The sequence below is a fragment of the Tursiops truncatus genome, chromosome X, assembly GCF_011762595.2.
Source record: "Tursiops truncatus isolate mTurTru1 chromosome X, mTurTru1.mat.Y, whole genome shotgun sequence".
Classification (NCBI taxonomy): domain Eukaryota; kingdom Metazoa; phylum Chordata; class Mammalia; order Artiodactyla; family Delphinidae; genus Tursiops; species Tursiops truncatus.
In genome coordinates this window covers 38371510-38386243 of record NC_047055.1, presented here as the reverse complement: position 1 = coordinate 38386243, position 14734 = coordinate 38371510, and the positions used below count along the sequence as shown (strand labels likewise).

Sequence of the window (14734 nt, the reverse complement as noted above, 5' to 3'; positions counted from 1 at the left end):
GTACGCGGGCCTCTCGCTGCTGTGGCCTCTCCCGTTGCGGAGCATGGGCTCCGGACGTGCAGGCTCAGCGGCCATGGCTTACGGGCCCAGCCTCTCCGCGGCATGTGGGATCCTCCCGGACCAGGGCACGAACCCATGTCCCCTGCATCGGCAGGCGGACTCTCAACCACTGCGCCACCAGGGAAGCCCAAAAGAATGGTTTTAAAATCACTTGCAGCGTGGTCATCTATGAGCAAATATTCCAAGTTTATCCAGTAGGTTCAGACTTATTCAAACTCTCTGTATTGCCACACTCAAGTTAGAGGATAAGACCAAACAGCAGCTACTGGAAGACATCATACTTCCTATCCTGAGAATTTCTAACAGATGAGAATGTCATGGAAAGTACTAGAGTTACCCAAGACCTAGCATATGCAAATGACTGTGCTCTTGAAGCACCCAGGTGAATGAATGCAGCTCTAACATGCACCATTTTGTGGTTTTGGCACAGAACAGGGATGGAATCTAAGCAAAAACAAAGTGTGGGTCATAACATAACCTGCATTAAGTAAATCCTATATGGTGGTGGGCTGAATTCTGCTGCTCAACCAAACTGTCCAATTGACACATTGATCAACAAGGAAATGGAAGAATACACCAAAGTTGCTAGTGTGTCTGTCCCCTGGGAAGGTGGCAAAGGGTGGAACAGATTACTACACTGACCACCACACCAGACTTGTATACAGCTTCCTATAAAACATACATTCTATTGGTACTGAAGTGATACACACTACATTACAAATCCACTAGGTGGGATGAGTGGAGAATGAATGGCTAAAAAGACATACATGGAGTGGAATTACAACTACAAAGCAAGGTCATAAGGAAGTACTCTATGTACCTGTGTATAACTGTAGCCAGTCCGAGTGGTAGGTACCAAGGGACAAATACTCAGAAAATTGCGCTAGAAGGAAAACCAGGCTATTTCTAGCTCTGCCAAATTTATTACCCGTGGAATAACAGCTATTCCATTTCCCCACAGCATCCTCTCCCCACTTCAAAAGGATATCAGACAGTATATTAAAAGCTTTGAGATTTCTAGATGTTATTCATGGGCACAGAGATCTTAGCACGAGGTAATTTCACAATTTTGCCCCCAGAATTTATGACAAACTGAAAAATATGCCTCATGTGTCTTTCTGACAATTTAACAAGGTTAGTTTAATTAAGCCAGAAGTTCCTCCTTAACATAGACATATTTTCAGGCTTTGTCCTTTTTAGGTGCTTTGTTCACAGCACACTTCTGATGAATACATTATGAAGCAATTATAATTTCCAGATATGAAAGAAGATGCTAAAACCAAAAATCTTCTCTTGAAGAGGGATAGCATCACTCATCTAATATTAAGAGTAAACAACTGTGCATGTCTTTCAAATCCTCCAAATGAGATAGCATAAATGCTGTCTTTTTCAGAGGACAAAAAAAGTAGATAAGCACTGGGAAAGTGTCAGCATGACAAATTTAAGAATTCTCCTTCAGCTAATATCTTAGTTGGTCTTTAACAATGGCTGTGGGGGAGAGGGGTCTCAAGATTCCAGTACCTAACATAAATGTAGCCTTAAAATTACTTGCAAGAATAGGTTATTTCTGATCTTTTAATTAATATCTGTTCAACAATGCCATGTCTTTTAGACACATGTTAGAACTAGAGTCAGAAGGAACCTTAAAAACGATTTAGTCCAAGGCTCCAAACAGTACACTGAGATCTACCAGTAAACCCACAGTATTACTGCATTGACCTGGAAGTCACTTGCCATTCACATGCCTCTTTTTTTTTTTTTAGCCTTTTTTTTAAACATCTTTATTGGCGTATAATTGCTTTACAATGGCGTGTTAGTTTCTGCTTTATAACAAAGTGAATCAGTTATACATATACATATGTCCCCATATCTCTTCCCTCTTGCATCTCTCTCCCTCCCACCCTCCCTATCCCACCCCTCTAGGTGGTCACAAAGCACCGAGCTGATCTCCCTGTGCTATGCGGCTGCTTCCCACTAGCTATCTATTTTATGTTTGGTAGTGTATATATGTCCATGCCGCTCTCTCACTTTGTCCCAGTTTACCCTTCCCCCTCCCCATATCTTCAAGTCCATTCTCTAGTAGGTCTGCGTCTTTATTCCCATCCTGCCCCTAGGTTCTTCATAACCATTTTTTTTTTAGATTCCATATATATGTGTTAGCATACGGTATTTGTTGTTCTCTTTTTGACTTACTTTACTCTGTATCACATGCCTCTTTTATGTCCTGGAAAAAAAATATTAGAACTCCCAATGCAAAGTCAATAGGAGTACTGTAGCCTCCTCTTTCTTTATTTTACTGAGGAAGTTTACAGTAAGCAAGTACTGGTAGTGAAAAGACATAAAGGAATCAAAAAACTTGTGAGAAATGAAAACTAGTTTCTTCCAGTTGGGAAAATCTTCATATGGTCCAACTCTTTCATGTTATAGACAAAAGATAATGCTCCAAATGAAATTATCTGTGCAGTTAATTAAGCAGGGACAAGAATAAATCCAGTATTTCCTTCTATATACTATGTTCTCTTTACTGAATGTGGAACTTAACGTATTCACAGGCTACAAGAGTTGAATTGCCAAAAACAATAGGGGAAATGTCTTTATCTAGGATAATAATATTGTATTCAAACATTAAAGATTACTCAAGATAATACTCAAAAGCTGTTTACCTACAGAAATCATCCATAAAATTAAATGGTCTCTGTAATTTTGAGAGGTAATGAAAACTTACCTGATTAGAAGCTGCTACTTTGAGAAGTGTGGGTAGGAAAGAAAGAGGCCATGTAAGTTCTGATATTTGGTTTACTCATAAGGTGATGTAAATCACTAATACTCATTTCAAAAATATATTCTTTCCATAATATGTACCCTTCAGGATGTTCATGTTCAGTCACTACAACAGAAATTCAGCTCAGGAATTACAGGCAATTAAGCTTTAGTCACTCAAAAACTTTTAAGTAGTTTATTTTAGTGTTATACTTTTATTTTTCAGAGCTTTGCCTTTATTTATGACTTAGGTAAAACATGAAACACAAGAAATCAGACTGTTTCCAAGCTAAGAACAATGCTTTTTCTTGAAAAACAGATAAACAAATACACAAAACCCACAACTATAAATCATATGCTAAAACCAAGTAAAACACCAGATTATCTGGACATCAAAAATAAACCAATTGCCTGAACCATACCCTTTTTTAAATAACCTAAATCAAGTCCCAAATCCATCCTAACTCTTCCTCCCTTCTCTGAATTTCTATAGCATACTTTCTGTACTTCATAACACACTTCCTTGTATTGTCTATACTGTTTTTTTTATACAGACAGGCATTAAGTATATCTCAAAGTAGACAGTAAGTTCTTTTGACGAGAGAAACTTTACAGTAGCTAACACTATACGTTGAATGTTAACAGGCACCCAGTCAAGACTGGTTGGCATCTATTTTTTGGCAAACATTTCTTTATGATCTGGCTGGAGTGAAAAGGACAATGCGTGCTGCCGGTAAGATATGGAATCTAGCAGAGTAAGCCATGAATTGCACACACAGAGTCAACATCAAATAGGCTGCTGTCTAGACAGAAGAGCTGATATAGTTTTGAGTTGCTAATACTAAAAGCCAAACTACAGTATCATTGCCAACAGCACAATATTTAAGTGGGGGAAAAAATACATGCAGCCTTTATTGCCACCAAAGATTAAATATTAACTGTAAATACTACTCTAACAAACACCATCAAAATTTGTAGGTAATGTATAATCCAAAAACAGCATGCTGAAGATAGGGTCATTCAATCAAAAGCAATCCTGACATTGCATTCCTGCTCCCTGTAATGACGATGCTCGAAAACTTCTATCTCTTCTACATTCCTTTGCAGCATGCCTATAAGGGGAAAAGGCACACATCATTACTCAGAGGACAAAATATCCCAGGAACATAACTTACATTCTCCCTTCAACCTATGATTGACAAAACTTTACATGTCATTTTTTTTTTTTCCATGCCATGCGCCTTGCAGGATCTTAGTTCCCCGACCAGGGATTGAACCCGTGCCCCCTGCAGTGGAAGTGCGGAGTCTTAACCACTGGATAGCCAGGGGAGTCCCATACATGTCAATTTTAATAGCTTTAAGTATTAGAAAATACAGAGGAAGAGAAAAACATGCCTCTGTCTGGTTGGAAACTATTGCACAAGACTGTTCTTGATTGGCTCTCCCTAGCTTTCAGGGAAGTAACAGTCTACCTGACATTTGTATTTTGTTGAAGAGAAGTGTTAACTGCTTTTTACTCATTACAGCCTAAAGGTGTCATACAGGATAGTCATGAAATTGAATGTGTGGATTTTGGTAGGTCTTTGCTGCCTATAAGCAAAGTAGTACACTGAATATTTTCACATTTCAGTTCCTTTCTAATGATTTATTTAACTTGGTGGTCCTTAATTTGCTCAGGGGCAGAACAACACAAAATACCATTAGTTTCACCATATAGAACAGTAACTTTTTGCAGTAAAAATAAGCTGTTGAAGTAAGTGTGATAATCTGAGTTTTTCTGTTAATGTGCACAAATAAATTTGGTCATTTGTTTTAGTATTCATTAATGCTCACTGGTTGATAAGCAATAACTGGTGCCAAAAATTTACGGAAAACTTCACAAGAGAAAAACTAAAAAATGTGGAACAATATACTTTAATTTTCTTCAGCCAATTGGAAAAGAACCAATGTTTTGCAGTTTTTGAAGTATAATACCTCATTCTATCTTATGACATATAGGCATTTCGTAAGATCACACCTTTTAAGAACAAGTGATTTAAATGATGGTTGTCTACTGAAAGGCTAGGAGAACAGTCTGGGAAAACACAACTCCTTTCTGTTGTAATAACTAACTGCAGGGACCAATTTTTTACCCCTGAATAACATTTTTCAATGTGACAGAAACACAAATGAGCACTACAACAAACCATTAACTTGAGGCCAAAAGTGTCAACATAAGCACAAACTACTTAATTTGCTGATTGATACATATTAAATGCAAAAGAGTACTTTTATAAACATTTTTAAAAATCAATGAAATGTCGAAAAACACAAGTCAGCATTATTAAGAGAGGCTTACCATAAATATTTTGTCATGGTTTCAAATTGAATTCTCAAGACTATCTCTGTATTAACATACTTTACATTTTTCAGGAGTTTCATTCCTTAAGGGCAGAAACTGCACCTAGGCACTTAACTGCCCAGAGTTCTGGTCCCATGATATGCGTCAGTGATTGTCCCTGCAGGCCTATTAAATTATACATCATACTAGAAGTAAAATGCTAGTAATAGTCAAAATTTGATGGGAACTATGCCATATACATTTGACATTATTAAAAAAGTAATTGTACTGAACAATATGAAAGTGAAATTAATAAAACAACTCCATTCACAGTAGCATAAAAAAGAATTAAAACACTCAGGAATAAACTTAGCAAATGAACTATAAGACTTGTACACGTGGAAACTATAAATCATTGCTAAGAGAAACTTAAGAAGATCTAAAAAAATGAAGAGATATTCCATGTTCATGGATTGAAAGACTCAATACTGTTAAGATGTCAATTCTCCACAAATTGATCTACAAATTCAATGCAATGCCTATGAAAATTCCAGAAGGCTACTTTTGTAGATATAGACAAGCTTTAAAATTTACATGGAAAGACAAAGGACCCAGAATAACCAAAGCAATCTGAAAAAGAATAATAAATTGCAGGAATTACACCACCCAATTTTAAAACACACTACAAAGCTACAGTAATCAAGACAGCATGGTATTAGCATAGGATAGCCATAGAGATCAATGGAACAGAAATGAAGTCCACAAATAAAACTTTATATTTATGGTCAATTCATTTTTAACAAAGGTGCCAAGACAATACAATGGGAGGAAGCATAGTCTTTTTCAGCCAATAATACAGGGACAACTGCATATCTACATGTAACTGAAGTTGACCCCCTACCACTAACTATGAACAAAAATCAACTCAAACCTCTGTAATAACCTATATGGGAAAGAATCTGAAAAAGAATAGATATATGCATATGTATAACTAAATCACTTTGCTGTACACCTGAAACTAACACAACATTGTAAATAAAGTATACTCCAATATAAAATAACAATTAAAAAAAATCTCTCAAACACTTAAAAATCCTCAAGAAAATTCTAGCAAACCAAATCCAATAACATATAAAAGGAACTAGAAACCAGGACCAAGTAGAATTTATTCCATAAATGTAAGGTTGAATCAATGTTTAAAAATGTGTCAATGTAATCCACCATATCAACAAGTTAAAGAAGAAAAGTCATATGATTATATCAATTGATGTAGAGAAAGCATTTGACAAAATCCAGTACTCATTAATAATAAAAGTTAATGATAAAAAAAGTCAGGAAAAGAGTGGAATTACCTCAATTTGATAAAAAGCATCTACAAAAAAACCTATACTTAAAATCATACTTCCAGTGAAAGACTAAACTCAGAAGCAAGGCAAAGATGTTTGTTCTCACCACTCTTATTCAACATGGTTCTGAAGTTCTAACCAGTGTAATGTGAGAAAAAGACATAAATAGCATACAGATGGGGAAGGAAAAAACAAAATTGTCCCTTTTTGCAGATGATGTAACTACTTATGTAGAAAATCCCAAGGAATCAAAAACAAAACAAAACCCCAAAATACCAAACTCCTAGAAGTGAGTTCAGCAGGCATACAAGATCAACATATAAAATTGTGTTTTTATGTACTAAAAATGAACATGTGGAAACTAGAATTTAAAACGCAATATCATTTACAATCACTACAAATAAAATGAAATACTTAGGTATAAGTCTGACAAAACCAAAACATATACATGATGTGGGTGCTGAAAATTACAAAATGCTGATGAAAGAACTCAAAGAAGACCTAAATAAATATTGAGACATACTATGTTCATGGATGAGAAGAATCAACACAGTAAAGATGTCAATTTTCCCCCAAATTGATCTATAAATTTAATGTAATTCCTATCAAATCCCAGCAAATTTTCATGGAAATGCAAAGAAATTAAAATAGCTAAAACAACCTTGATGGAGAAAAATAAAGTGGGAGAAATTACTCTCCAAGATATTAAGGCTTACTATACAGCTACATTGATTAAGAAAGTGTGGTATTGGTGGAGCGAAAGAAATATAGATCTACGGAATAGAGATCCCAGAAAACAATTTGATATCCATAGAGGGAAAAAAAAGCTTCATCTAAACCTCACATCTTATACAAAAATTAACTCAAAATGGATCACAGCCTTATATATAAAATATAAAACAATAAAACTTGTAGGAAAAAACAGAGGAGAAAATTGGGGGTATATAGGACTACACAAAAAGTTCTTAGACTTCACACCAAAAGCATGATCCATAAAAGGAAAAATTGATAAACTGGACTTAATTTTAAAAACTTTTGTCCTGTGAACAACTCTGTTAAGAAGAGACAAGGTACAGAGTAGGAGAAAATATATGCAAACCACATAGCTAGCAAAGGACTAGTATCTAGAATATATAATGAACTCTCAAAACAACAGTAAAAAAATCTAATTAGAAAATGGACAAAAGGCAAGAACTGACATTTCATCAAAGAGGATATACTCATGACAAATAAGCACATGAAAAGATGTTCCACATCATTAGCCATTAGGAAAATGCAAATTAAAACTTCAGTGATCTCACTACACATCTAGCAGAATGGTTAAAATGAAAAAAAAAGTGAAAATACTAAATGTTGAGGATGCAGACAAATTAGATTACTCATACATTGCTGGTGGGTATGTAAAATGGTACAGTCTCTCTGGAAAACAGTGTAACCGTTTTTAAAATAAAACTAAAGACGCAACTACCATATGACCTAGGAATTGCACTCTTGGGCATCTATCCAAGAGAAATGAAAACTTATGTTCACACAAGACTCTGTACATAAACATTCATAGAAGCTTTACTCATAAGTAGCCAAAAGCTGGAAACATCTAAGATGTACTACAACAGGTAAATGTGTAAACAGACTGTAGTACATCTAAACCATGGAAAACTACTCAGCAACAAAAAGGATCAAACCAATGATACACATAGCAATTTAGATGAATCTCTGGAGAATTATGCTGAGTGAAAAAAAGCCAACCCCTAAAGGTTACATGCTATATGATTTCATCTTATATAGTATTTTGAAATGACAAAATTTTAGAAAGGGAGAATAGATTAGTGGTTGCCAAGAATTAGGAGGCAGGGAGTAGGGGGGATATGGTGGGAGGGAGGTGGGTGTGGCAATAAAAGGGGAATATGAGGAATTCTTGTAGTAATGGAACTATTCTGTATTTTTACAATGGTTGTGGACATACAAACCTACACATGTGATAAAATTGTATATGACTAAACACACACACACACACGCACGCGCACACACACACACACACACAAAACTGTAGAAATCTGAACAAGACAAATTTTATCAATGTTAATACCCCAGTTGCAATACAGTACTACAGTTTTGTAAGATGCTATCACTGGGGAGAACTAGGTAAATTATAAATAGGAACTCTATATTATTTCTTCAGGACCTATATTATTCCTTACACTAAATGTGAATCCACAATTACCTCAATAAAAATTTCAATTAGTATAAAAAACTAACCCACACAAATAAGGTTTTGATTCCCAATTTCTTCTAGAAGTGCCTGCTGAGTATGCACATAATATGACCCCCAATTTATGTGAGGCAAGAGTTTTAACATTTATTCTCACTGCTTAATATGGTTGGCCATCGTTTCAGCTTCCAATATGGGTTTCCTCATTGTTGCATGCCTGCTAAGCCAAAGACAGATTTTAAGGTTTTAGTTACTGTAGAATATACTTCAGTATTAGGTTAGGCTGCTGTTTAAAAGCAGCCCTGGGGCTTCCCTGGTGGCTCAGTGGTTGAGAGTCTGCCTGCCGATGCAGGGGACACGGGTTCGTGCCCTGGTCCGGGAAGATCCCACATGCCGCGGAGCGGCTGGGCCTGTGAACCATGGCTGCTGAGCCTGCGCATCCAGAGCCTGTGCTCCGCAGCGGGAGAGGCCACAACAGTGAGAGGCCCATGTACCCCCCCCCAAAAAAAAAGCAACCCTGAAATCTCAGAAGTTTAACCTAATTAAGGTTTATTTCTCATTCAAAAAGTGGAATAAGGAGGTAGGAAGGGGGAGAGAGGGGAAGGGGGGGAGGAAGAAAGGAAGAGAGGGAAGGAGGGGGAAAAAGAGAGAGAGAGAGAGAGAACACTGTCCTCCCACTTATCATAGGTACTTTTAAGAAGATTCCCAGGTTATTGAAACTAAAGTAACACTCAGAATAAATATACTTGAATTCTTACTGTTAACTGTGATCTGATGGGAAGAACAGTGTTTCTAGAAACATACGAAGCTCTCCACTCTGCCATGAGAATTCTCATCCTGATCTCACCACTGATACATTAAGGTGGTGTTGGGGGAGACCTTCAAGATGGTGGAAGAGTAAGACGTGGAGATCACCTTCCTCCCCCAAAATACATCAAACATACATCTACATGTGGAACAATGCCTACACAACACCTACTGAACATTGGCAGAAGACCACAGACTTCCCAAAAGGCAAGAAAATTCCCATGTACCTGGCCATGTGGCTGACAGGGTCTCGGTGCTCTGGCCTGGTGTCAGGCCTGAGCCTATGAGGTGGGAGAGCCGAGTTCAGGACACTGGACCATCAGAGACCTCCTGGCCCCATGTAATATCAATCAGCAAGAGCTCTCCCAGAGAACTCCGCTTCAACGCTAAGACTCAGCTCCACCCAACAGCCAGCAAGCTCCAGTGCTTGATGCCCCATGCCAAACAACTAGCAAAGGAGGAACACAGCCCCACCCATTAACAGAGAGGCTGCCTAAAATCATACTAAGTTCACAGATACCCTAAAACACATCACTGGACACATCCCTGCCCACCAGAAAGACAAGATCCAGCGTCATCCACCAGAACACAGGCACCAGTCCCCTCTACCAGGAAGCCTACACAACCCACTGAACCAACCTTACCCACTGGGGGCAGACACCAAAAACAACAGGAAATACTAACCTGCACCCTGAGAAAAGGAGACCCCAAACACAGAAAGATAAGCAAAATGAGAAGACAGAGAAATATGCAGCAGATGAGGGAGCAAGGTAAAAACCCACCAGACCAAACAAATGAAGAGGAAATAGGTAGTCTACCTGAAAAAGAATTCAGAGTAATGACAGTAAAGATGATCCAAAGTCTTGTAAAAAGAATGGAGAAAATACAAGAAACATTTAACAAGGACCTAGAAATAACTAAAGACCAAACAAACAAGGATGAACAACACAATAAATGAAATTAAAAATTCTCTAGAAGGAATCAATAGCAGAATAACTGAGGCAGAAGAACAGATATGTGACCAGGAAGAAAAAGAGTGGAAATAACTACCGCAGAGCAGAATAAAGAAAAAAGAATGGAAAAGAATTGAGGGCACTCTCTGAGACCTCTGGGACAACATTAAATGCACCACCATTCTAATTATAGGGGTCCCAGAAGAAGAAGAGAAATAGAAAGGGTCTGAGAAAGTATTTGAAGAGATTATAGTTGAAAACTTCCTTAATATGGGAAAGGAAATAGTCAATCAAGTCCAGGAAGTGCAGAGAGTTCCGTACAGGATAAATCCAAGGAGAAACACTCCAAGACACATATTATTCAAACCATCAAATTAAATACAAATTAAATACAAAGAAAAAATATTAAAAGCAGGAAGGCAAAAGCAACAAACAACATACAACGGAATCCCCATAAGGTTAACAGCTAAGCAGAAACTCTGCAAGCCAGAAGGGAGTGGCAGGACATATTTAAAGTGAAGAAAGGGAAAAACCCACAAGCAAGATTACTCTACCCAGCAAGGATCTCATTCAGATTCGACAAAGAAATTAAAACCTTTACAGACAAACAAAAGCTAAGAGAATTCAGCACCACCAAACCAGCTTTACAACAAATGCTAAAGGAACTCCTCTAGGCAGGAAACACAAGAGAAGGAAAAGACCTACAGTAACAAACCCAAAACAATTGGGAACTGGTAATAGGAACATACATATCGATAATTACCTTAAAAGTAAATGGATTAAATGCTCCAACCAAAAGACAAGGACTGGCTGAATGGATATAACAACAAGACCCATATATATGCTGTCTACAAGAGACCCACTTCAGACTTAGGGACACATACAGACTTAAAGTGAGGGGATGGAAAGAGATATTCCATGCAAATGGAAATCAAAAGAAAGCTGCGGTAGCAATTCTCATATCAGACAAAATAGACTTTAAAATAAAGACTATTACAAGAGATAAAGAAGGACACTATATAATGATCAAGGGATCGATCCAAGAAGAAGATAGAACAATTGTAAATATTTATGCACCCAGCATAGGAGCACCTCAACATATAAGGCAAATGCTAAGAGCCTTAAAAGGGGAAATCGACAGTAACACAATCATAGTAGGGGACTTTAACACCCCACTTTCACCAATGGACAGATCAACCAAAATGAAAATAAATAAGGAAACACAAACTTTAAATGATACATTAAACAGGGTGGACTTAACTGATATTTATAGCACATGCCATCCTAAAACAGCAGAATATACTTTCTTCTAAAGTGCTCATGGAACATTCTCCAGGATAGAACATATCTTGGGTCACAAATCAAGCCTTAGAAAATTTAAGAAAATTGAAATCGTATCAAGTATCATTCTGACCACAATGCTATGAGACTACATATCAATGACAGGAACAAAATGTAAAAAATACAAACCCATGGAGGCTAAACAATAAGCTACTAAATAGCCAAGAGATCACTGAAGAAATCAAAGAGGAAATCAAAAAATACCTAGAAACAAATGACAATGAAAACATGACAACACACAACCGATGGGATGCAGCAAAAGTATTTCTAAGAAGGAAGTTTATAGCAATACAATCCTACCTCAAGAGACAAGAAACATCTCAAATAAACAACCTAACCTTACATCTAAAGCAATTAGAGAAAGAAGAAAGAAAAAAACCCCAAAGTTAGCAGAAGGAAAGAAACCGTAAAGATCAGATCAGAAATAAATGAAAAGGAAATGAAGGAAACAATAGCAAAGATCAATAAAACTAAAGCTGGTTCTCTGAGACGATAAACAAAATTGATAAGTCATTAGCCAGACTCATCAAGGAAAAAAGGGAGAAGACTCAAATCAGTAGAATTAGAAGTGAAAAAGGAGAAGTAACAGTTAACACTGCAGAAATATGAAGGACCGTGAGAGATTACTACAAGCAACTCTATGCCAATAAAATGGACAACCTGGAAGAAATGGACAAACTGTTATAAAAGCACAACCTTCTGAGGCTGAACCAGGAAGAAATAGAAAATATAAAAAGACCAATCACAAGCACTGAAACTGAGACCGTGATTAAAAATATTCCAACAAACAAAAGCCCAGGATCAAATGGCTAAACAGGCAAATTCTATTAAATATTTAGAGAAGAGCTAACACCTATCCTTCTCAAACTCTTCCAAAATATACCAGAGGAAGGAACACTCCCAAACACATTCGACGAGGCCACCATCACCCTGATACCAAAACAAGACAAAGATGTCACAAAGAAAGAAAACTACAGGCCAATATCACTGATGAACACAGATGCAAAACTCCTCAACAAAATACTAGCAAACAGAATCCAGCAGCACATTGAAAGGATCATACACCATGATCAAGTGGGATTTATCCCAGGAATGCAAGGATTCTTCAATATATGCAAGTGAATCAATGTGATACACCATATTAACAAATCGAAGGGTAAAAACCATATGATAATCTCTATAGATGCAGAAAAAGCTTTCGACAAAATTCAACACCCATTCCTGCTTTACCCCTAGGTTCTTCATGACATTTTTTTCTTAAATTCCATATATATGTGTTAGCATACGGTATTTGTCTTTCTCTTTCTGACTTACTTCACTCTGTATGACAGAATAAAGATGCAGACCTCTTAGAGAACGGACTTGAGGTTATGGGGAGGGGGAAGGGTGAGCTGTGACAGGGCGAGAGAGAGTCATGGGCATATACACAGTAACAAATGCAGTAAGGTAGATAGCTAGTGGGAAGCAGCTGCATGGCACAGGGATATTGGCTCGGTGCTTTGTGACAGCCTGGAGGGGTGGGATGGGGAGGGTGGGAGGGAGGGAGACGCAAGAGGGAAGACATATGGGAACATATGTTTATGTATGACTGATTCACTTTGTTATAAAGCAGAAACTAACACACCATTGTAAAGCAATTATACCCCAATAAAGATGTTAAAAAAATAAATAAATAAATAAAATAAAATAAAATTAAAAAAAAAAAAAAAAAAATTCAACACCCATTCGTGATAAAAGCTCTCCAGAAAGTAGGCATAGAGGGAACTTACCTCAACAAAATAAAGGCCATATATGACAAACCCACAGCCAACATTGTTCTCAGTGGTGAAAAACTGAAACCATTTCCACTAAGATCAGGAACAAGACAAGGTTGCCCACTCTCACCACTCTTATTCAATATAGTTTTGGAAGTTTTAGCCACAACAATCAGAGAAGAAAAAGAAATAAAAGGAATCCAAATTGGAAAAGAAGAAGTAAAACTGTCACTGTTTGCAGATGACATGACACTATATAGAGAGAATCCTAAAGACGCTACCAGAAAACTACTAGAGCTAATCAATGAATTTGGTAAAGTAGCAGGATACAAAATTAATGCACTGAAATCTCTTGCATTCCTATATACTAATGATGAAAAATCTGAAAGAGAAATTAAGGAAACACTCCCATTTACCATTGCAACCAGAAGAATAAAATACCTAGGAATAAACTTACCTAAGGAGACAAAAGACCTGGATGCAGAAAACTATAAGACACTGATGAAAGAAATTAAAAATGATACAAACAGATGGAGAGCTATACCATGCTCTTGGATTGGAAAAACCAGCATTGTGAAAATGACTATACCACCCAAAGCAATCTACAGATTCAATGCAATCCCTAACAAACTACCAATGGCATTTTTCACAGAGCTAGAAGAAAAAATTTTACAATTTGTGTGGAAACACAGAAGACCCATAATAGCCAAAGCAATCTTGAGAAAGGAAAATGGAGCTGGAGGAATCAGACTCCTGGACTTCGGACTATACTACAAAGCTACAGTCATCAAGACATTATGGTACTGGCACAGAAACAGAAATATATATCAATGGGACAGGATAGAAAGCCCAGAGATAAACCCACGCACCTATGGTCACCTTGTCTTTGATAAAGGAAGCAAGAATATACAATGGAGAAAAGACAGCCCCTTCAATAAGTGGTGCTGGGAAAACTGGACAGCCACATGTAAAAGAATGAATTTAGAACACTTCCTCACACCATACACAAAAGTAAACTCAAAATGGATTAAAGACCTAAATGTAAGGCCAGGCACTATGAAACTCTTAGAGAAAAACTTAGACAGAACACTCTATCACATAAATCACAGCAAGATCCTTTTTGACCCACCTCCTAGAGAAATGTAAATAAAAACAAAAACAAATGGGACCTAATGAAACTTCAA

At 37.1% G+C, this 14734-nt stretch overlaps 1 protein-coding gene across 1 annotated transcript in view; it reads right to left on the bottom strand.

The window, feature by feature from the left end:
* Positions 1 to 3002: 3002 nt before the first annotated feature.
* Positions 3003 to 14734, bottom strand: part of LOC101316180 (nuclear pore glycoprotein p62) — a 69351-nt gene continuing 57619 nt past the window's right edge. The window contains exon 12 of the mRNA XM_073798879.1: positions 3003 to 3932. Within this exon, the coding sequence (XP_073654980.1) occupies positions 3841 to 3932 (92 nt within the window). The 3' untranslated portion in view covers positions 3003 to 3840. The remainder of the gene's footprint in view (positions 3933 to 14734) is intronic.